A 17,901-nucleotide genomic window follows, 5' to 3' on the forward strand; every position below is an offset into this window, starting at 1 on the left:
AAGCCGCAACGGCAACCGGGGGTATAGCTCAGTGGTAGAGCATTTGACTGCAGATCAAGAGGTCCCTGGTTCAAATCCGGGTGCCCCCTTGAGGTTGAGCTTTTGATTGTTCTTTTCTTCGTGTTTTTCGTATGTTTTTTCTCGTTTAGTGTTTTATTTTCACCCCCACGCATCATTCCTCCTTAAAAGTACGTGCGGAGAAGCTCCCGACCTCTGCAAGGCCGGCAGAACCATGTAGGTTCTTCCTGCACAGGCAATGGGATAGGCAGCATCGACCCAGTTTGGGTTCGTTCATTCCCAAACCCTCTATAAGAACATCAACTAAATCTCTATCAGGATAACAGTGCCTTAATTCCCCTTTCCAGGAACCCAATGCAAAAAAAGGACCCTCTGCAATCACTGCTTGCAGGTGGGCTTTAATGAAGCACACCCACACTAAAAAAGGCTGCGCTCGACTCTTTTCCTCCTTTCTTATTTCAGGATGCAGCTTTAAATTGGTTTCCTTCAGTTTAAAAGCAGCTTCTCTGATCCTGTCACACAGCCCACTCCTTCCCTCGCTCATCACCTCACCCAGCGCTTCCCAGCTCCCCTCAAACAGCCTCCCACCTCTTCCCGGCCCATCTCAGCTTAAAATAAACCGAGCTTTTCAGTTTATCCAGCAATTTGGGATGTTGTGGGTGGATTTTCCTCTCTTGGCTGAGGAGACGCTGATGAGTGCGTGAGGCTCTTCGTCACACAGATGTTTTGGGTGCAAAACGACCGCAGGGCTGTGGTTTTAGTTTCTCTTATTCCCTTCACCACCTGCATCGTGGCCACTTGGCTAGGACGGATGGGGCTTGGGGCAACCTGCTCCAGTGGAAGGTGTCCCTGCCCGTGGCAGGGGTTGGAACTGGATGAGCTTTAAGGTCCCTTCCAACACAAAGCAGGTTGGGATTGTGTGATTGTTTGATTTCAAGCTCTACATGGAGCGCTTAGAGGACCAGGCTGATGAAGCAGCATCACTTGTGTTTTCCTTCTGAAATTGGATTTAAACTTTCCCTGGGGAAACGCAAAATCATTTATTGCCAACGGGCAAAACCCTTTCACTTTGCAGTTCAATTACACCGGGATTTACAGCATCATTAGGGCTGACAAATTCACATTGAGGAACACGCAGACAAGGGTGACTGGCTCTGGTAACAGACACATCCCCTCGGTGTAGCATGAGCCTGGCAAACACCGAATTGCTGCTCTTTTGCCTCGCTTCTTGGTCCCTCGGGCTCCTCCGGTCCGGGAAGCGCGCACCGGGAGGAGCCACGGGCGCTCTCCCAAGCTCGGTGCCCGGTGTCGGGGATAAAAACCGGCGTGTCGGGGGTATAGCTCAGTGGTAGAGCATTTGACTGCAGATCAAGAGGTCCCCGGTTCAAATCCGGGTGCCCCCTCTTTTCCCTTTTCCACCTTCTTTTTCCCGTTCTTCCAAGGTTTTCCTATCCCGAATCATTCCCGTTAAGGACCGGCCCGAACCCGGGTCCGGTGCGAGCCACATGTGCGGACCGGACCGGGCCGCGGGACCTCCCCACGTGAGCCTTGCCGGCCTGGTCATGTGACGGGGAAGGAGGCGGGGCAAGCCCATATCCCAGCGTGCCCCGCGCCCGGCCCCCTCTTCCGGCTCCAAGATGTCGAAGCGAGGTGAGTCCAGCCCCGGCCGGGGGGATCCGGGGAATCCGGCTCCATCCGCGGTCCCCGCGGTGCATCCATGGCCGATCCGGTCGGGAATGGCGAGAACCGGGTCTGGGGAGCCCGGAGCGCCGCGGATGGTGCCGGGATCCCCCTCCGGGAGCCGCTAGGCCGGCTCCTCGGCGTCCGCCATTAACGCGGTTTTCGCCCTGCAGGCCGCGGTGGGTCCTCCGGTGCCAAGTTCCGCATCTCCCTCGGTCTCCCGGTGGGAGCTGTGATCAACTGCGCCGATAACACAGGTGAGACCCGTTTGCTTCATGGAGTGTTCCTGGAATCATGGAATGGTTTGGGTTGGAAGGGAGCTTCCGATCGGTTCTCACCCCCTGCCATGGGCAGGGACACCTCACACTAAACCAGGGCACCCAAGGCTGTGTCCAACCAGGCCTTGAACACTGCCAGGGATGGAGCATTCACAGCCTCCCTGGGCAACCCATTCCAGTGCCTCAGCACCCTCACACTAAAGAACTTCCCTATATCCAATCTGATCCTCCCCTATTTAAGTTGCTGTCTCGGTGCTTGCTGTGGACAGAGACAGCAACAGCAGCGCTTTGGGTGAAGAGGCCGCTTGTGCTGTTGGCTTCACTCCATGATCTGACACGGGAAGCGGTGTCCCGGCCGGCCCCGTTGACACGGCTCTCTCCGTAGGTGCCAAGAACCTGTACATCATCTCCGTGAAGGGCATCAAGGGCCGCCTGAACAGGCTGCCGGCAGCCGGTGTGGGTGACATGGTGATGGCCACAGTGAAGAAGGGCAAGCCAGAGCTGCGGAAGAAGGGTGAGTGTGGAATGGCTGTGCTGGAGGGGGGTTCTTGTCTTTGACTGGAGAAGTTGGGAATGGTTCTGCCCCCAAACTGGTGTTGAAGTTGGGTACTGGGTCTCTGGAGCAGCGCCTCCACCCTTCGAAAAGCACTTGCTGGGTCTGTGGCAGTGGCTCGGTGAGTTGTCGTGGAAGGGCAGAGCAAAGGCACTGCTTTTGGGTGAAGTGGCAGCTTGTGCTGTTCGTTTCAATCAGTGGTGGGACACGGTGCTGTGGTGCCATGCTTTGGTGCTGCTCAGGGTGGGGAGGGACCTGTGGATTGAGGATGGATTTAGGGATAAGGGTGGGAAAGCATCAAGTTGTCCAAGTGGAGATGTAGCTGTGGGCATCACACCATCAGTTTAAGTATCGTGTTGCCTATAAACTGGAATTTCACCTAGCAAAGCCCTGCAGATGAGATGCTGGCTGTGACACTGAGCTGCTCCTGTCTCTCTGCAGTCCACCCGGCAGTGGTCATTCGGCAGCGGAAATCCTACAGGAGAAAAGATGGAGTATTCCTCTATTTTGAAGACAACGCAGGAGTGATAGTAAATAATAAAGGAGAAATGAAAGGTATGGATGGGAACCCTGATTGAAGGGGGAGTGCGGAGGTTGGTGTTGCTGCTTAGAGGGTGGAAGGACCCTGATGCTCCTCATAGAGGAGGAAAGTGCTGCCCTGACCCCTCTCTGTAGCCATACTGGCCTCTAAGGCACCGTTGTCCTCTCCTTTTTCCCAGGCTCTGCCATCACAGGCCCTGTGGCGAAGGAGTGTGCAGATCTGTGGCCCAGGATAGCCTCCAACGCGGGAAGCATCGCGTAGCCATGGCATTCCATACACACAATAAAAGTCCTTGTACCAAACAAGTGGTGTCTTTCTTGCCAAAGCGCCCTTCTCTGCAGAGCAGGATCATGTCCTCACAAGGGAGGTAGTTCTGGGAAGCCAATTTATGGAGCTCCTTGTCTGCATGGAGCAGGGATGGGGGTTTGGAGGTTTAATACCCATTGATAAGTCTCTTTTTGTAGGCAGAGTCTACCTCTGGAAAATTCCTGGAAGGGGCTCGTGCTGGAATGGCTTTAGCAGGATTGACTTGACTGCTGGATGTCCCCATGAATAGAAGTGGGGTGGGTTTGTGGAAGCTCTGCTGCAAGATGCCTGCACACAGGGGCTGGAGGGATTGGAGGTCTGGGAACAGACAGTGTGGAAATGCTTAGGAACACTGGTGCAGGAGGGTGGGAAGCACTACCTGGAAGTGAGCTGCTGAGCTCTGAGGAATGTTTCTTGGTCCTTGCTGAAGATGTGCAAGGACACAGAGCTTCAGGGCTGCTGCTGGAGGTTGTGTGTGAAGCCCTCCAGCCCTGAGGTCGGCGATGGGCAGGTGTGAGTGGAAGGTCTGAGCTGAACTGTCCAGCTGAGCTGGAAGGCTTCAGGAGCGGAGCTGGAGGTATGTCTACACAAACACTTGGGCTGTGTGAAGTGGTTTTCCTGATGTTCCTCTCAGGTGGAAGGGGATGTCTGGATGTGAACCAGAGGTCAGATGGTTTTTTGGCTCTCCTGAGCAAGGTAAAATAGAGGTGACATCGTTCTGGATGCTGTGGCCCTGTAATGCTTGGCTTGGCCCCAGTACACATCATGTTGTGACCCACAGGAGCTGCAACCCTTACCTGGACAGCCCATGGTGCACTTTGTGAAAGATTCCTGATCTTTTCCTGCTATTCCTGATGCTTTCAGTGCAGAGAGGTTACAGTGGAGGAAGTGATTACAGGCACTGAAACCTCAGAGGTTGTGTAGCAAAAAGATAAGAAATGATGAACAAAAGCAGTGCTTTGTAAACCCTTGTTTTGACACAGCTGTTGGACCAAAAGACCAAGAATGCACAAAATAATGTGTCCTGGAAGGTCTTGCTCAGACATTCCCATTGGACAACTGGGATCTGGGAAGGGAAACTTGGGAAAGGACTTACCCAGACTGAGGGCTGCTCTCTTCTGCAGGTCATTCCGTGGAGCTGGCAAAAGGTTGTGGCTTCTTCCAGGAGAGCTGGAGTGCCAGGAGGGCACAAGGGGTGCTCTGGCTGTCATTGCACTGCTCCAAGCCGTGGCTCAAGTCAGTCTCTTTGAGGGGTGCCATCCTTCTGATGCGCTGGTGATGGAGGAGCTGTTCCTCAGCCCTGGGGAGAGACAGAGACCTGCTGCTGAGTAAGGAACCATCCCTAAAATAAATGTGATGGATTTTAACAGCTTGTGCTGCATTTCTGATGTCTGAAGGCTTTGTGAGGCAGGGCATGAGGCTGAAATGCTTTTGGGTGACTGGCCCTGGGTAAAATGCTTTGGGTGGGTGCTTGTCCCTGCTCCTGGGCAGCAGTTTGGAATGGGTTGGCAGTGTGGGAGGTGTTGTGGCAGGTCATTCCTCTCTGAGGCTGAGGAATGACCCACCCCAAAACCAAACAGAGGTGCAGTTGAATGGCTTCAGCCATAGTTTGATGTTTGGAAGTGTTCTCTGGGTTTTTTTTCTCTATGATGAGGTGTTCTAGAGAAAGTTATTAGGGAAATCATTAGGATATGTGCCAGGAGCCTGCTTGGAAGCATGCTGAGAGGCCTGGGGTGGGGTTTAGGATAAAATGAAGGGTAATGAGAGGGCTGCAATGTAGAAGAGGCAGTGCCGCAGGTGCAGGGAGCGAGGCAGTGGAATGCTGCAGAGCTGCCTCATCCCTGCACACAAGGAACTATTCTTGCCCTTATTGCACAGTGGGGGTATAGCTCAGGGGTAGAGCATTTGACTGCAGATCAAGAGGTCCCCGGTTCAAATCCGGGTGCCCCCTCCCCTTTTCCTGCTTTTTATCCAGAAAAAGTAGGATTGTGACTCTTCATTGCAGTGTGTTTCCCCTTAACTGTCTGCAGGCTCCATCCTGGGTTTGACAGGGTCCTGGTCAGAGGTGAAGTTGATTCTTAAGGAGGAGTATCAGTGGGATGTTTGTGAGGGGAGAGATGAGCATTTCTTGAGAAGCTGGTTTTTGGCTTGGGATTAACTTGTAGGGACTTTGTTGGGCTGGTTTTTTATGGGGAGACTTGTGGGGAACACTTGTGCATGGGGGTATAGCTCAGTGGTAGAGCATTTGACTGCAGATCAAGAGGTCCCTGGTTCAACTCCAGGTGCCCCCTATTTTATCTCCTCCTTCAGCCTGCCTTTTGCCAAAATAGGATGCAGAAAGGAGACTGAGAGCTCTCCCTGGACCTTGTGAGGATGTGCTGTGCACTGAACGTTGGTTTCTGAGCTCCAGTGTTCAAGGAGCTGAGGCTCTGACTCTTAGGAAATTGGAGTGCACTGTGTAACTGCTCCCTGTCTGTGTGTGTACTCCTCCCTGCTCTTAATTCTCTGCAGTAATGACATTTATGATAATGCATCATATTTAACTGCCTGCAGAGGTTCTGTCAGGTGCATGAAGAGGCAGAGGGGGGTTGTCAAGTAAAGGAATCCCCTAAGCAGAGAGAAAAACTTGTCTCTATATGAATGTTTCAAATGTCTCCTTTTGAAGGTGTGATGCTCAGGGGGTATAGCTCAGTGGTAGAGCATTTGACTGCAGATCAAGAGGTCCCTGGTTCAACTCCAGGTGCCCCCTCAGGAGTCACTTTTTCCTTAGGATTTTGGGGTGTTTGTTCACTGGAAGCCTGATAGCATCAGCTCAGCTTCCTCTCCTGTGCATTCTTTTGCATGTTAGAGCTGGAGCTCAACAGTTTGGGGAGATGGTGCCCAGTCCTGTCCAAGAGTCTAAGGCCATGTCATGGAAGAGTCTACTGGAAGAGAGCAGACTGAGCTGGGAGGAACTGGGCCAAGGCTGTTTGAGGAAGGGAGGAGTGTCAGTCTCCAGTGCTGGAATGTGGTGACTCGATGTCTTGGGCTGCTGTTGTGCTTCAGCCTTGCAATTTCTGCCTCCATATTTAATTCCTATGGAACAGAGAGGTCAGAAACTAGGCAAAGAACATCCTTGAGATGCTGTTTCATGGAGGGACAGTGTGTACAGTGGGGGTATAGCTCAGTGGTAGAGCATTTGACTGCAGATCAAGAGGTCCCTGGTTCAACTCCAGGTGCCCCCTCTTTTATCTCCTCCTTCAGCCTGCCTTTTGCCAAAACAGGATCCAGAAAGAAGACTGAGAGCTCTCCCTGGACCTTGTGAGGTTGTGCTGTGCACTGAACGTTGGTTTCTGAGCTCTAGTGCTCAAGGAGCTGAGGCCCTGACAGTAAGGGAAGCTGGAGGGATTGTGCACTGTGTAATTATTCCCTGTCTTACGTACTTCTCTCTGTTCTTGATCCTCTGTTGCAATTCTCTGTACAGCCTTTTGGGAGGGACATTAAGAAGCAGAAGGGGCTGTCAGGTAAAAGAGTAACCAGTGAGCAGAAAAGGTTAGCTCTCTATAGAAATGCTGTTAAAACCTCTCTGTGAAGGTGTGTTGCCATGGGGGTATAGCTCAGTGGTAGAGCATTTGACTGCAGATCAAGAGGTCCCTGGTTCAACTCCAGGTGCCCCCTCTTTTTCTTCTCCTTTAGCCACCTTTTTGCCAAAAGTGGTCACAGAAAGCAGACCAAGAGCTTGCCTTGGACCTGATGAGGATGTGCTTTGGGCTGAACAGTGGTTTCTGAGCTCTGTTGTTCAAGGAGCTGGAGCCCTGAATAGGGAAACTGCAGGGGTTGTGCACTGAGGGAGTAACTACTCCCTGTCTGTGTGTACTTTAGTCCTTAATTCTCTGCAGTAATGACATTTATGGTAATGCATCATATTTATCTGCCTGCAGAGGTTCTGTCAGGTGCATGAAGAGGCAAAGGGGGGTTGTCAAATAAAGGAATCCCCTAAGCAGACAGAAAAACTTGTCTCTATATGAATGTTTCAAATGTCTCTTTTTGAGGCTGTGTTGCTCAGGGGGTATAGCTCAGTGGTAGAGCATTTGACTGCAGATCAAGAGGTCCCTGGTTCAACTCCAGGTGCCCCCTTTGGGTTGTCCTTTTTCCTTCAGGAAGAACTGAGCTTTCCTCCCTTTCAGCTCTGCTGTCCTTGTCCTGCCCATGAAGGCATCTCCAAAGGCCAAGATTGAAGATACTCAGCTGAGCACTTAGCTGAACACTTCCTATGGGAATGGTGTCAGTGATGAAGCAAAGACCTAAAGGTTGTTTTGATAGAAGAGGAACCTGCTGGGATCCAGTCTGTGTGTGTCATTAGGCCCTGTGTGTGTTATCCTCCAGACTGTGCAGAGAATGTTACAGAGACAATTCTGCCTGTACATTAGCATGCAGACAATGGTGCTGTCCTAGTGGAATGTGTCCCTGCCAATGGCAGGGGTTTAGAAGTGGATGTTTTTAAGGTCCTTTCCAACCCAAACCATTCTGTAATTCTATAGTATGACCTAAGCAGTGGACATAGAACTCTAGATGAAGTTTTCTGCTGTTCCTTATAGGAACTATCACACAGGGGGTATAGCTCAGTGGTAGAGCATTTGACTGCAGATCAAGAGGTCCCTGGTTCAACTCCAGGTGCCCCCTCTTTTTCTCCTCCTCCAGCCTTCTTGCCAAAACTGATCCCAAAGATGATGGTAGAGCTCCCCTTGGATCTTGTGACTTGTGCTCTTCACTGGTTCCTGCGCTCCATTGTTCAAGGAGCTGAGGCTCTGACTGTAAAGGAAACTGCTGTGCACTGTGTGAGTACCTACTCCCTGTCTATAGATTCTTCTCTGTTTTTTATTCTCAGTATGGCCCTTGGTAGGCACATCAGGAGGCATAAAGGGTGTTGGGTCAGTCTAACCATGGACAAAAGAGCTTGGGTCTCTGTAAAACCCTACTCATGTGTGTTGTCAGGGGGTATAGCTCAGTGGTAGAGCATTTGACTGCAGATCAAGAGGTCCCTGGTTCAACTCCAGGTGCCCCCTCTTTTTCTCCTCCTCCAGCCTGCCTTTTGCCAAAATAGGATGCAGAAAGGAGACTGAGAGCTCTCCCTGGACCTTGTGAGGATGTGCTGTGCACTGAACGTTGGTTTCTGAGCTCCAGTGCTCAAGGAGCTGAGGCCCTGACTCTTAGGAGACTGGAGTGCACTGTGTAACTGCTCCCTGTCTGTGTGTGTACTCCTCTCTATTCTTAATTCTCTGCAGTAATGACATGTATGGTAATGCATCATATTTAACTGCCTGCAGAGGTTCTTTCAGGTGCATGGAGAGGCAGAGGGGGGTTGTCAAGTAAAGGAATCTCCTAAGCAGAGAGAAAAACTTGTCTCTATATGAATGTTTCAAATGTCTCCTTTTGAAGATGTGATGCTCAGGGGGTATAGCTCAGTGGTAGAGCATTTGACTGCAGATCAAGAGGTCCCTGGTTCAACTCCAGGTGCCCCCTCTTTTTCTTCTCCTTTAGCCACCTTTTTGCCCAAAGTGGTCACAGAAAGCAGACCAGGAGCTTTCCTTGGACCTGAGGAGGATGTGCTTTGGGCTGAACAGTGGTTTCTGAGCTCTGTTGTTCAAGGAGCTGGGGCCCTGAATAGGGAAACTGCAGGGGTTGTGCACTGAGGGAGTAACTACTCCCTGTCTCTGTGTGTACTTTAGTCCTTAATTCTCTGCAGTAATGACATTTATGGTAATGCATCATATTTAACTGCCTGCAGAGGTTCTGTCAGGTGCATGAAGAGGCAAAGGGGGTTGTCAAGTGAAGGAATCCCCTAAGCAGATAGAAAACCTTGTCTCTATATGAATGTTTCAAATGTCTCCTTTTGAAGATGTGATGCTCAGGGGGTATAGCACAGTGGTAGAGCATTTGACTGCAGATCAAGAGGTCCCTGGTTCAACTCCAGGTGCCCCCTCTTTAGCTGCTTTTAGTCCCTTTTCTCTTCCAGAATCTGCTCACAGACAGTACAGAGACTTTCTTACCCTTCTGCTCTCTTGGAAATCACTCGATGATCTTTTTGCTGAGCGTGAAATCAGAGTTTACCACGTTTCAACCTCTCCTGAATTCTGCAGGTACGTGTATACGCTAACAGAGGTGCTACTGCTCCAGTTTTTCCTGCTTGAGTAATTGCCATTAATTTATAACCACTAACCACCGTGTTTAACCCTGTTCTAGGATGGGATCTCCGCTCAAGGGGCACCGGGCAGCGCTGTGGGGCTCAGGGGGTTACTGGGTGCTGAACTGACAGAGCCTCACAGCCTGCGCCCCTGGCGGGGCTCGAACTCGGCTCCTTCCGCCCCGCAGCCCGACGCCTTGCCCCTGCGCCGCGCCCCCGCCGCAGGGCTGGCGGGGCGGGGGGCTCTGCCGGGGTGCGGTGGCTCAGCGGGGACGCGTCGGGCCGGGAACCGGGAGGTCGCCGGTTCTAACCCACCCGGGGCCGCTGCCGCAAGTAACCCAACCCCGAACCGGCTTCGTACGTGGGGATACGGAGAGCTCCGGCTCGGGGGCAGCCGGGTTTGAGCTCCTTTACGTGGGGAGCTAAACGGAGGCTTTCGGTCCTGTTCAGTGTTTCTATTGCGGTTGTCTCGCTGGGGTTTACGGTGTCCGTTCCCTACCGGGAGGAGCCCAAACCCGGCCGCGCTTTGCTCCGCTCCCCTCCGCCGCCTCCACCGCCGCCTCCCCTCAGCGCCGCGGCCGGAACTGACGCCTCGGAGCCTGCGCCGTGCGGCGACTGCTGCTGACGCACATCCGGGCCCGGTATCCGCGGAGACGAGCTCGGCCTGAGGGGCCGCCGCCATGGGGGGAGGCGACCTGGTGAGGGGGGGGACGGGAGGCACCGGACAGGGGCTCCGGGCACCGGCTGGGAGGGTTACCGGAGGGCTCGGAGCAGGCCCCTGTGGGCGGCCCGTTGTTGAGGGGTCCCCAACGCGGTGTCTCCCCTCCCGCAGAACCTGAAGAAGAGCTGGCACCCGCAGACCCTGCGCAATGTGGAGAAGGTCTGGAAAGCAGAGCAGAAGCATGAGGCCGAGAGGAAGAAGATCGAGGAGCTGCAGCGGGAGCTGCAGGAGGAGCGGGCCCGGGAGGAGATGCAGCGATACGCTGAGGACATGGGCACCGTGAGGTAACCGGCCCCGGTGCACCCTGATGGGGTGCTGCGTGTGCCCCTCTTTAATGGCTCTGGGGGTTGGAGCCGGATCTTAGGGCCCCTTCCAACCCCAACCATTCTATGGTGAGGGGGTTATTTAGGTTGAACAGACGTTTCCACTCTCCTTCATAAGCCACTGCCTTAAAATGTTAACTTCCGAAGCTTGAGAAGGGGAAATGAGGTGGTCTTGTTTGCGACAGGAAAAAAGAAGAGAAGCTGGAGTGGATGTACCAGGGCCCTGGCGGCATGGTGAACAGAGAGGAGTACCTCATGGGTCGCCCTGTGGACAAGTACATCTTTGAGAAGATGGAAGACAAGGATGCAGGCTGCTCCAGTGAGACAGGACTTCTCCCTGGCTCCATTTTCGCCAAGTCAGGTGCCAATTCTGTCCTGGATATGGCAAACAAGATCCGGGAGGATCCGCTGTTCATGATCAGGTACTAAATGAAGCCTTGAGAGCAGCAGTAGCTGAAGCAAAGCACCAGGAGGAGCAACCCCCTAAGAAATGTCTTATTTGCCTTTGTCAAGGCTGCTGGTTTGGGTGTTTCTCAAAGCTACAGCTGCCTGTCTGTGAGCTGTAGGCTGGAGGTGGAGGTCTGGGCTGGGAAGAGGTCACAGCTCCTCTTCATGCCTTGTAGGGTTTTGGTTGTTGTGTGTTCCAGACACAGCAACGCGACATCAAACAATGTATTGGAGGCAGTTTGCTGCTCTGGGGTAACTTTGCTGGCTCAATTTCAAATCTGAGGCTCTGTGACCTGAGCATCACGATGGAAGTTGGTAAATGCAGAGAAATGCCCCAATGGGGCCTATAGGGATGCTGGGGAGGGACTCTTCTTTAGAGATGTAGTGACAGGAGAAGGGGTAACAGGTTCAAACTGAAACAGGAGGTTTAGATTGGATGTAAGGAAGAAGTTCTTTACTGTGAGGGTGCTGAGGCACTGGAATGGGTTGCCCAGGGAGGTTGTGAATGCTCCATCCCTGGCAGTGTTCAAGACCAGGTTGGATGATGGCTTGGGTGCCATGGTTTAGTGTGAGGTGTCCCTGCCCATGGCAGGGGGTTGGAACTGGATGATCTTAAGCTGCTTCCCAACCCTGACTATTCTATGATTCTATGATTATGACTCCATGTTGATTCCCCTCTCCCAGCTTAGCTCACCCTTGCACGTGTATGAATCCATGTGCTCTGCTGTGATTATTAGGCTTTTTTTAGTGCTGTGGGCACATTGATGGTAACAGAAGAGCTTCTTGCTTTCCCCACTGGTCGCACTTTTAACCGGAGGAGGAAAGGGCAGACACCTCCTCAGGTGGATCTGCTTTGAATGGACACAACTCTCCTGCTTTATGTGCACTTGATTGGTGGCCTGTATGGAAAGCTGATGTTTTCAGTTGTTTGAAAATCCTGGTTATTTTTGTTCTGCTTTAGGAAGAAGGAGGAGGAGAAGAAGAGAGAAGTGTTAAATAATCCTGTGAAAATGAAGAAGATAAAGGCACTGGTAGGTGTATGTCAGGGCCCTCTTACAGACTCAAAGCACAGAGTGCACTGAGCCAAGGAGAGGATCATAGGTCAGAATCAGTCTCCTTTTAGGATAAGGAGCTGAGTTTTGTTTCCTGACTCTTCACAAAAACACCCAGAATAAACTCAGCTTTCTATAATCCTCATAGCATAGAACAAGGGTCTCAATCTTCTGTCTGCAGGAATCAGTTTCTTCTCCTTTCAAATTCAGTTTTATTTTACTCTTCTGATGTGTTTTGGGTTTTGTTAGCTGGCAATTAATGCTTTAGTACTGCAGGGTGATTGCAGGCCTAGAGTGTAACAAGCACTGATACCAGACTGTCACTAGGGAAGGTTCCCTTAAGCTCCTTAGTTCTGAGAGAGGACCTTGTTTAATGCTTTAGGTTTGGTTTCAGGAGCCTTTCCAGAGCAAGCTCTGTTCCTTACCTTGTGATACTGACTAAGTGTGATCCCAGTAGTCCTGCCTAAGGAACCGGTCTCTTGCTTTGTAGCTGCAAAGCAGTTTAGATAAAAAGGAGAAAAAGAAGAAGAAAGAGAAGAAGAAGAAGCACAAGAAACATCGACATCGCAGCTCCAGCAGTGGAAGTGACAGCAGTGAGGAGGAGCGAAGCAAAACCAAGTACGTTTGGAGGCTTGATACTAAAAGTACCTTATTTGCTGATTAGTTGTTTTTCATGCATCCTTTCTTTGAGTCTTTCTAATGAATGCTCTTTGTTTGCCTCAATGTTTCTATGTTGTTGCTTCATTGGGTTTGCTTCATTAAATTGTGACATTTTAATGTGGACAAAACCCTGATGGTATTCTTGAATTTCCTCTGCTTCAGAAGCCCTGTTCTGTTTTCTCTTTAGGTCTCAGAAGAGGATGAACAGTTCCTCCTGGAAACCTGCTCCTCCCAGAGTCCCAGGATACGGCTTACAAGTAAGTACATGTGTTTTACACAACTCTTTCAGTAGCAGCAGCCCTGAGTTAGGGAAGAAAAGGAGTTTGGGCTGTTTGTTGTGAGGCTCCTTCACCAACTGCAAGAGGATTATGATGGGGGACGTGGTATAATAAAGTTTAGATTCATTTTGGAACCATCTTAGACCTTGAAGCTAAAGTCGTTCAGATCCTGGTAGGACTTCTGTCTGCTCTGAATCCCAGTTAAGCTTTATTTAGTTTCTCTTCACATCATTACCCATCTGTTCAAACCCTCTGCTGGACTCTCTTGGCAGAGGTCTCCTCTGTGGCCTTAGATTGTTGTTGTGCTCTCACAGGACATCTCTCCTGAAAACACTTCTCAATTCCAGGCTAGAGACTCTGAGCAGAGCCACAGGTCTCGGAGCTCTCCAATTGCCACCCAAGAGAGGGGATCCCACAGGCACCGGGATCACTCCAGGTCCAGGAGTCGGTCCCGCTCGAGCAAGAAGAGTTCAGAGCAGTCTGGATGCAAGAGCTCAAGATCTCCTCTTAGACACAAACAGTGAGTGTGGCTGACCTGGGGGCTGTAAACCACAGGCTGCTTGTGGGGGGAGAGTTCTCCAGAGTCAAAATCCCTCTTACTCACTCTCCATCCATGTTATTGCTGGGTTCAGGGTGTAAAGGCCAGGGCTGTGCTGCTGTTGAAGGGAGCAGGAGCATACAGGGCAGCCCCCAGTGAGGATGTGCTCTCTTTGCGCTCTTCATTTGGGACACCCTCCGGCTAGGAACACGCTTTAGGTATTGCCTGTGGCTGTGCTGCATTTGGGCTACTGATTCCCTTTCAAAGGTATTTGAAATTGTTGAATTATCTTGCCGAAATGCTGATGAAATCAAGTATTGGTTGTTTGCTAAGGTAATTAAAACTGAGTAAAAATAGATGGGAATTCACAGTATACTCACTAGAATTAGGTTTGAGAGTGGACAGGTAACAGTCCTGCATTTGTGAGAGAGATCTCGGTTGCCAAACGTGTAGAAACAATCCAGGGCAAGCTTAGAGGTGTGATCATGTGTGTTTGTCTGTCCTCCTAAGGGTATTTCTGGGTTACAGGCACAGCAATCGGGAGGAGAAAGGGAGAGCCAGAAGCCCTTCCCCTAAAAAGAGCTACCGACGACAGCAGACTCAGGGTTACACAAGGTGAGTTCTTGTCCTTGTGCTTATGGATGGAAGTTGCCCTGGTGATTGCAGGTGTAATCTGCAAATCAGGTTTTCCTCTCTTAACTAAAATAGATTGGATTGAATGTCCAGAAAGTCAGACAGGGAGTCCTGAAGTGCCCTGTTTTGTGCTGACTGTTAGTTGCCAGCTTCCTGAACCAATGCATGTGGTTGTTGGTTCTCCATGTGTCTCATATCACTACGCAAGGCAGTGAAATGAAATCAGTCTAAGTCCCATGGATTGTTGATTAGAAAGGTTCTGTTCCACTGCCAACAGGAAAATATGACCTTGACAGCATCATCTTGAAACCAAGAAGGCTGAAAAGAGGGAGAGACTAGACTCTTGTTGGTTTAGGGGTGTGGTAAAGCAGAACACTTAGACCCGTACTGACAGACTGGCTGCCAAAGGAAAAACCATGTTAAACACCTTGGTTTTGGGGGTTATAAATCATAATGAATGGAAAGCAAAGGGTGGTGGTGCCCAGCGTGCTGTTGATTCACGGCAGTGATGTCTTCAACACAACAGAAAGATCTCTCCGGAGGAGCTAGAGCGTAAACGCCAAGAAATGATGGAAAATGCCAAGTGGCGAGAAGAGGAGAGAGCAACTAACCTCAGGAAGCACCAAAAGGAGGAGGAGCAGGAACGGGAGCTGGAGAAGCTCGACTCCAGAGATGGGAAGTTCTTCAAGTGAGTGTCTTTTAGGATCTGCTTTTCCACTCAAGGGAAATACAGGCCATAGCATCTGAGGAGAGAGTGATGGCCTCAGCATTTGAGGTGCTTCAGATCCATCTGGTGTAAGATCCATCTCTACTGTGTTTTACAGCAGAACATCTGTTGTTGCCAAACTCTCTTCTGAACCCAAAAGATAGTTATTTCTGTGATGGCCTTGGCAGTCAGGCTTGGAAACCAGTGAGCAGTTATTTTTTTGCCAACCTCTGGAAATACCTAGTAGTGTTTTACATATTTAATACATAGATATTAGGAAGTTCTCTGGTTTTAGGAGCTTTCAGCAGTTTTTGGCCTGCAAACTCATTGTGTGCCAAGAGCTTGTTGAGCACAGCTTTCAGACCCACAAGAAAGAAGACAATTTCTAAACACAGGTGTGGTCATTTACATCCTTTGTGCACATGGCAAGCAAAGGAAATTGCTTTCCAGAACAGGCAGTGGTGAGTAACAAAGGTCCCAGGGCAGTGTTAGGTGTTTTGGAGTAGTGTGTTTCAGGCTCTATAGATCAATCAGAGGAGAACTTTGCTTTCCAAAGCTGCCCAGAGCTGGGATCACATAAGGGTGGCTTAGTCACAACTGTCATGGAGAGGAACTTTTTACCAGGGCCTGAAGGGACAGGCCAAGGGGAATGTCTTGAACCTGCCAGAGGGGAGACTGAGCTGAGCTCTTAGGCAGAAGCTGTTCCCTGGGAGGGTGCTGAGGCGCTGGCACAGGGTGCCCAGAGAAGCTGTGGCTGCCCCATCCCTGGCAGTGCTCAAGGCCAGGTTGGACACAGGGGCTTGGAGCAGCTGCTTCAGTGGAAGGGGTTCCTGCCTGTGCTAGGGGTTGGAGCTGGAGGAGCTTTAAGTTCCCTTCAACCCAAACCAGGCTGGGATTCTATTTTTGTGTGGTTTCTTGTGCAGCAACAAGGGGCTGAGCTGAGAAACTTGGTGTTTATTGCACATTAAGAGAGATGGGCAGGAAGGGATCGTTCAGCAAAGCACAGCACTGGAATCTGAAGGACGAAAGTCAAGTGAGTGGTCGCAGAGATCCCTCCTTTCTCCTGTTGCTGACACAGGCATGTACAACACAAGCTCTGGTACCTGGGGAATGCTGCCCTCCCTTTAGGAACACGTTGCTTTTCCCTTGCTTGCTTCACAGAAAGCAACCAAGTCCCCAGTGCTGGGTGTGCTTGTAATTAAATGGAGGAGGCTGGAGATATATTCCTGACCTTAAATCAGGCTTTGGAGCTGTTACAAGCCAGACTGAAAGGTATCCAGTTTAGTACAGACTTTAATAAGAGCTCATTCACTGGCTTCTCTGTTAGATTGAGGTAGATGACTTGGGATGAAGAGTCCTGCTGGAAATTGTGTCGTGTTTAAAAGAGATTTATCTCTCTTGGCTCAATCCTGAGTTCTCTCTTTTGGCTTTATTCCCTGCAGTCGCTTAAAACTGGAGAGTGCATCCACTTCCAGCCTGGAAGATCGGGTGAAGCGCAATATCCACTCCCTCCAGAGGACTCCTGCTGCCTTGGAAAGGAACTTTATGCAGAGATGAAACAACTTCTCCCTCTGCCACTGAGCAGAATTGAAACGGACACTTACTCACAAAGGTGAGAGGCCTCCAGCACAGATCCCTGCTCTATACAGCAACACTTCCCATGTCCCCAGGAGGTGCTGGATGCTGCGTGCTCAGGACATTGTGAACATGTCTGTAATGCAGGAAAACCTCTGCCGGAGAACTCGTGAGCTTTTGTATCCCGTTTTTAACCTATGGCCACGTCTTTTCCTTGACCAGGATGACTTTTGTATATTGTTAATACCAAATCCTGCCGGGTGATGACTGCTTGGGGCAGATGGTCCAAGCTCTTCACCTGACGGAGCGAAAGCCCTGTTTTTGTTAGTCCTTAAACCCCAAACTGGTACCAATTCACATGTCAGTTAATTTGATGGAATGTGATGAAGCTAGGTGAGTAACGGACAAAATCCCATTCAGTCCTGAGGCTGTGTGGGGTGTGGGTTTGGAATGTGCCATCTCCAAAAGCCCTGTGGCCATTGTTTGGTTGCTTGTGGATTTGAATGATGTTTGATCCAAAAGGAGTCATTGCTCCGGAGCGCAAGGCAAGGAGCAGGGCTGGCACACAGGCGGTTCTCTGGGATGTTGTAAGTAGTGTGTATATGTACAGAGCTGTACATCTGCTTTTTCCTTTTTGGAAACGTAAGAAACTTCCCTCTCCCATTTAAATGCTCTTTGTGGTGTTTGGAGGCAGAACGGGGGGGGGGAAGGCGTTGTGAGGGTCCCGGAGGGCTCTGACCGGCACTGGTGGCCCCTTCTCTGCTTCATGCGAGCTCCGAGCCCGCAGGACCCGGCCCCGGTGCTGCGGCACCCGTCGGGGGGAGCCTCGGAGGCAGCGCCGGTCCCCGTCCTCACCTTGGGAACGGCGGCCGGTGACGTGCGCACAAGTCCATTCATAATTCCAGGCGCCTCGCTGCTTATTGGTCCGTGCACAGGGGGGCGTGGCCTGGGCGGGGTTGTCACGCCAACTGGGCGAGACCATCGCAGGGAAGAGGAGGAGGGAAGGGCGTTTTCTTTCCCGTTCCGTTCTCCCGATGTCCAACCCTTTCCGTTGCTCTCTGTGCCAGCCCAAGCCGTGCAGCGGTTCTTGTCGTTCCTACCGCAGCTCGAGGCGCAGCGAGCCAGCGGCCAGCGCAGCGGTCCCGTTCCTCAGCATCTCGGACTCCCCCTCGGCGAGGACATGGTGCCTCCCGCTCCCCACCTCCTCAGCCCGCCGCCATCTTGGCACCTCCTCAGCGCGGGGCCGGAGCGGGCTCGGCCGGCCTCAGCGGTGGAGCGAACCACCGCGGGGGCGGGGGGGGGGGGACAGGGGGAGGCGGGGACGGAACCACTGCGGGGACGCCCCGGGGGGGTGGGGGGGGGGGGGAAGCTAACGGGCTGGATCGGACCAACGGGCAAGGGCTGACAGGAGCGGGCGGTACCACCGGGG

General features: G+C 51.6%; 2 protein-coding genes and 13 non-coding genes across 15 annotated transcripts; all 15 read left to right on the forward strand.

Moving 5' to 3' along the window:
* Positions 1–17: 17 nt before the first annotated feature.
* Positions 18–89, forward strand: TRNAC-GCA (transfer RNA cysteine (anticodon GCA)). The gene has a single exon. It is a non-coding gene; the product is annotated as a tRNA-Cys (tRNA).
* A 1,260-nt stretch (positions 90–1,349) lies between these two features.
* Positions 1,350–1,421, forward strand: TRNAC-GCA (transfer RNA cysteine (anticodon GCA)). Its single transcript has one exon. It is a non-coding gene; the product is annotated as a tRNA-Cys (tRNA).
* A 175-nt stretch (positions 1,422–1,596) lies between these two features.
* Positions 1,597–3,372, forward strand: RPL23 (ribosomal protein L23). Its single transcript, XM_005140773.3, has 5 exons — positions 1,597–1,668; positions 1,872–1,955; positions 2,362–2,490; positions 2,971–3,084; positions 3,249–3,372. The coding sequence occupies exons 1-5, from the start codon at positions 1,656–1,658 to the stop codon at positions 3,329–3,331; spliced, it is 423 nt and encodes a 140-aa protein (XP_005140830.1). The 5' UTR covers positions 1,597–1,655; the 3' UTR covers positions 3,332–3,372.
* On the forward strand, positions 2,610–2,740 carry LOC115947493 (small nucleolar RNA SNORA21). Its single transcript, XR_004081425.2, has one exon. It is a non-coding gene; the product is annotated as a small nucleolar RNA SNORA21 (small nucleolar RNA).
* A 1,883-nt stretch (positions 3,373–5,255) lies between the features above and the next one.
* Positions 5,256–5,327, forward strand: TRNAC-GCA (transfer RNA cysteine (anticodon GCA)). The gene has a single exon. It is a non-coding gene; the product is annotated as a tRNA-Cys (tRNA).
* Positions 5,328–5,595: 268 nt separating this feature from the next.
* TRNAC-GCA (transfer RNA cysteine (anticodon GCA)) lies at positions 5,596–5,667 on the forward strand. The gene has a single exon. It is a non-coding gene; the product is annotated as a tRNA-Cys (tRNA).
* A 386-nt stretch (positions 5,668–6,053) lies between these two features.
* TRNAC-GCA (transfer RNA cysteine (anticodon GCA)) lies at positions 6,054–6,125 on the forward strand. Its single transcript has one exon. It is a non-coding gene; the product is annotated as a tRNA-Cys (tRNA).
* Positions 6,126–6,528: 403 nt separating this feature from the next.
* TRNAC-GCA (transfer RNA cysteine (anticodon GCA)) lies at positions 6,529–6,600 on the forward strand. The gene has a single exon. It is a non-coding gene; the product is annotated as a tRNA-Cys (tRNA).
* A 361-nt stretch (positions 6,601–6,961) lies between these two features.
* On the forward strand, positions 6,962–7,033 carry TRNAC-GCA (transfer RNA cysteine (anticodon GCA)). Its single transcript has one exon. It is a non-coding gene; the product is annotated as a tRNA-Cys (tRNA).
* A 387-nt stretch (positions 7,034–7,420) lies between these two features.
* Positions 7,421–7,492, forward strand: TRNAC-GCA (transfer RNA cysteine (anticodon GCA)). Its single transcript has one exon. It is a non-coding gene; the product is annotated as a tRNA-Cys (tRNA).
* Positions 7,493–7,966: 474 nt separating this feature from the next.
* TRNAC-GCA (transfer RNA cysteine (anticodon GCA)) lies at positions 7,967–8,038 on the forward strand. Its single transcript has one exon. It is a non-coding gene; the product is annotated as a tRNA-Cys (tRNA).
* Positions 8,039–8,349: 311 nt separating this feature from the next.
* Positions 8,350–8,421, forward strand: TRNAC-GCA (transfer RNA cysteine (anticodon GCA)). The gene has a single exon. It is a non-coding gene; the product is annotated as a tRNA-Cys (tRNA).
* A 385-nt stretch (positions 8,422–8,806) lies between these two features.
* TRNAC-GCA (transfer RNA cysteine (anticodon GCA)) lies at positions 8,807–8,878 on the forward strand. The gene has a single exon. It is a non-coding gene; the product is annotated as a tRNA-Cys (tRNA).
* Positions 8,879–9,266: 388 nt separating this feature from the next.
* Positions 9,267–9,338, forward strand: TRNAC-GCA (transfer RNA cysteine (anticodon GCA)). Its single transcript has one exon. It is a non-coding gene; the product is annotated as a tRNA-Cys (tRNA).
* An 816-nt stretch (positions 9,339–10,154) lies between these two features.
* CWC25 (CWC25 spliceosome associated protein homolog) lies at positions 10,155–17,141 on the forward strand. The gene is made up of 10 exons (XM_005140774.3): positions 10,155–10,237; positions 10,372–10,544; positions 10,769–11,005; positions 11,992–12,061; positions 12,573–12,700; positions 12,930–12,999; positions 13,368–13,540; positions 14,087–14,173; positions 14,718–14,879; positions 16,340–17,141. The coding sequence occupies exons 1-10, from the start codon at positions 10,220–10,222 to the stop codon at positions 16,452–16,454; spliced, it is 1,233 nt and encodes a 410-aa protein (XP_005140831.2). The 5' UTR covers positions 10,155–10,219; the 3' UTR covers positions 16,455–17,141.
* Positions 17,142–17,901: the final 760 nt, after the last annotated feature.

The sequence above is a fragment of the Melopsittacus undulatus genome, chromosome 17 (assembly GCF_012275295.1).
Source record: "Melopsittacus undulatus isolate bMelUnd1 chromosome 17, bMelUnd1.mat.Z, whole genome shotgun sequence".
NCBI lineage: Eukaryota > Metazoa > Chordata > Aves > Psittaciformes > Psittaculidae > Melopsittacus > Melopsittacus undulatus.

Coding starts and splice junctions, on each gene's coding strand:
- RPL23 (XM_005140773.3), top strand. Junction 2,491..2,970: donor GCCAGAGCTGCGGAAGAAGG/GTGAGTGTGGAA, acceptor GTCTCTCTGCAG/TCCACCCGGCAGTGGTCATT. Junction 3,085..3,248: donor TAATAAAGGAGAAATGAAAG/GTATGGATGGGA, acceptor CCTTTTTCCCAG/GCTCTGCCATCACAGGCCCT.
- CWC25 (XM_005140774.3), top strand. Junction 12,062..12,572: donor TGAAGAAGATAAAGGCACTG/GTAGGTGTATGT, acceptor CTTGCTTTGTAG/CTGCAAAGCAGTTTAGATAA. Junction 14,880..16,339: donor AGAGATGGGAAGTTCTTCAA/GTGAGTGTCTTT, acceptor TATTCCCTGCAG/TCGCTTAAAACTGGAGAGTG.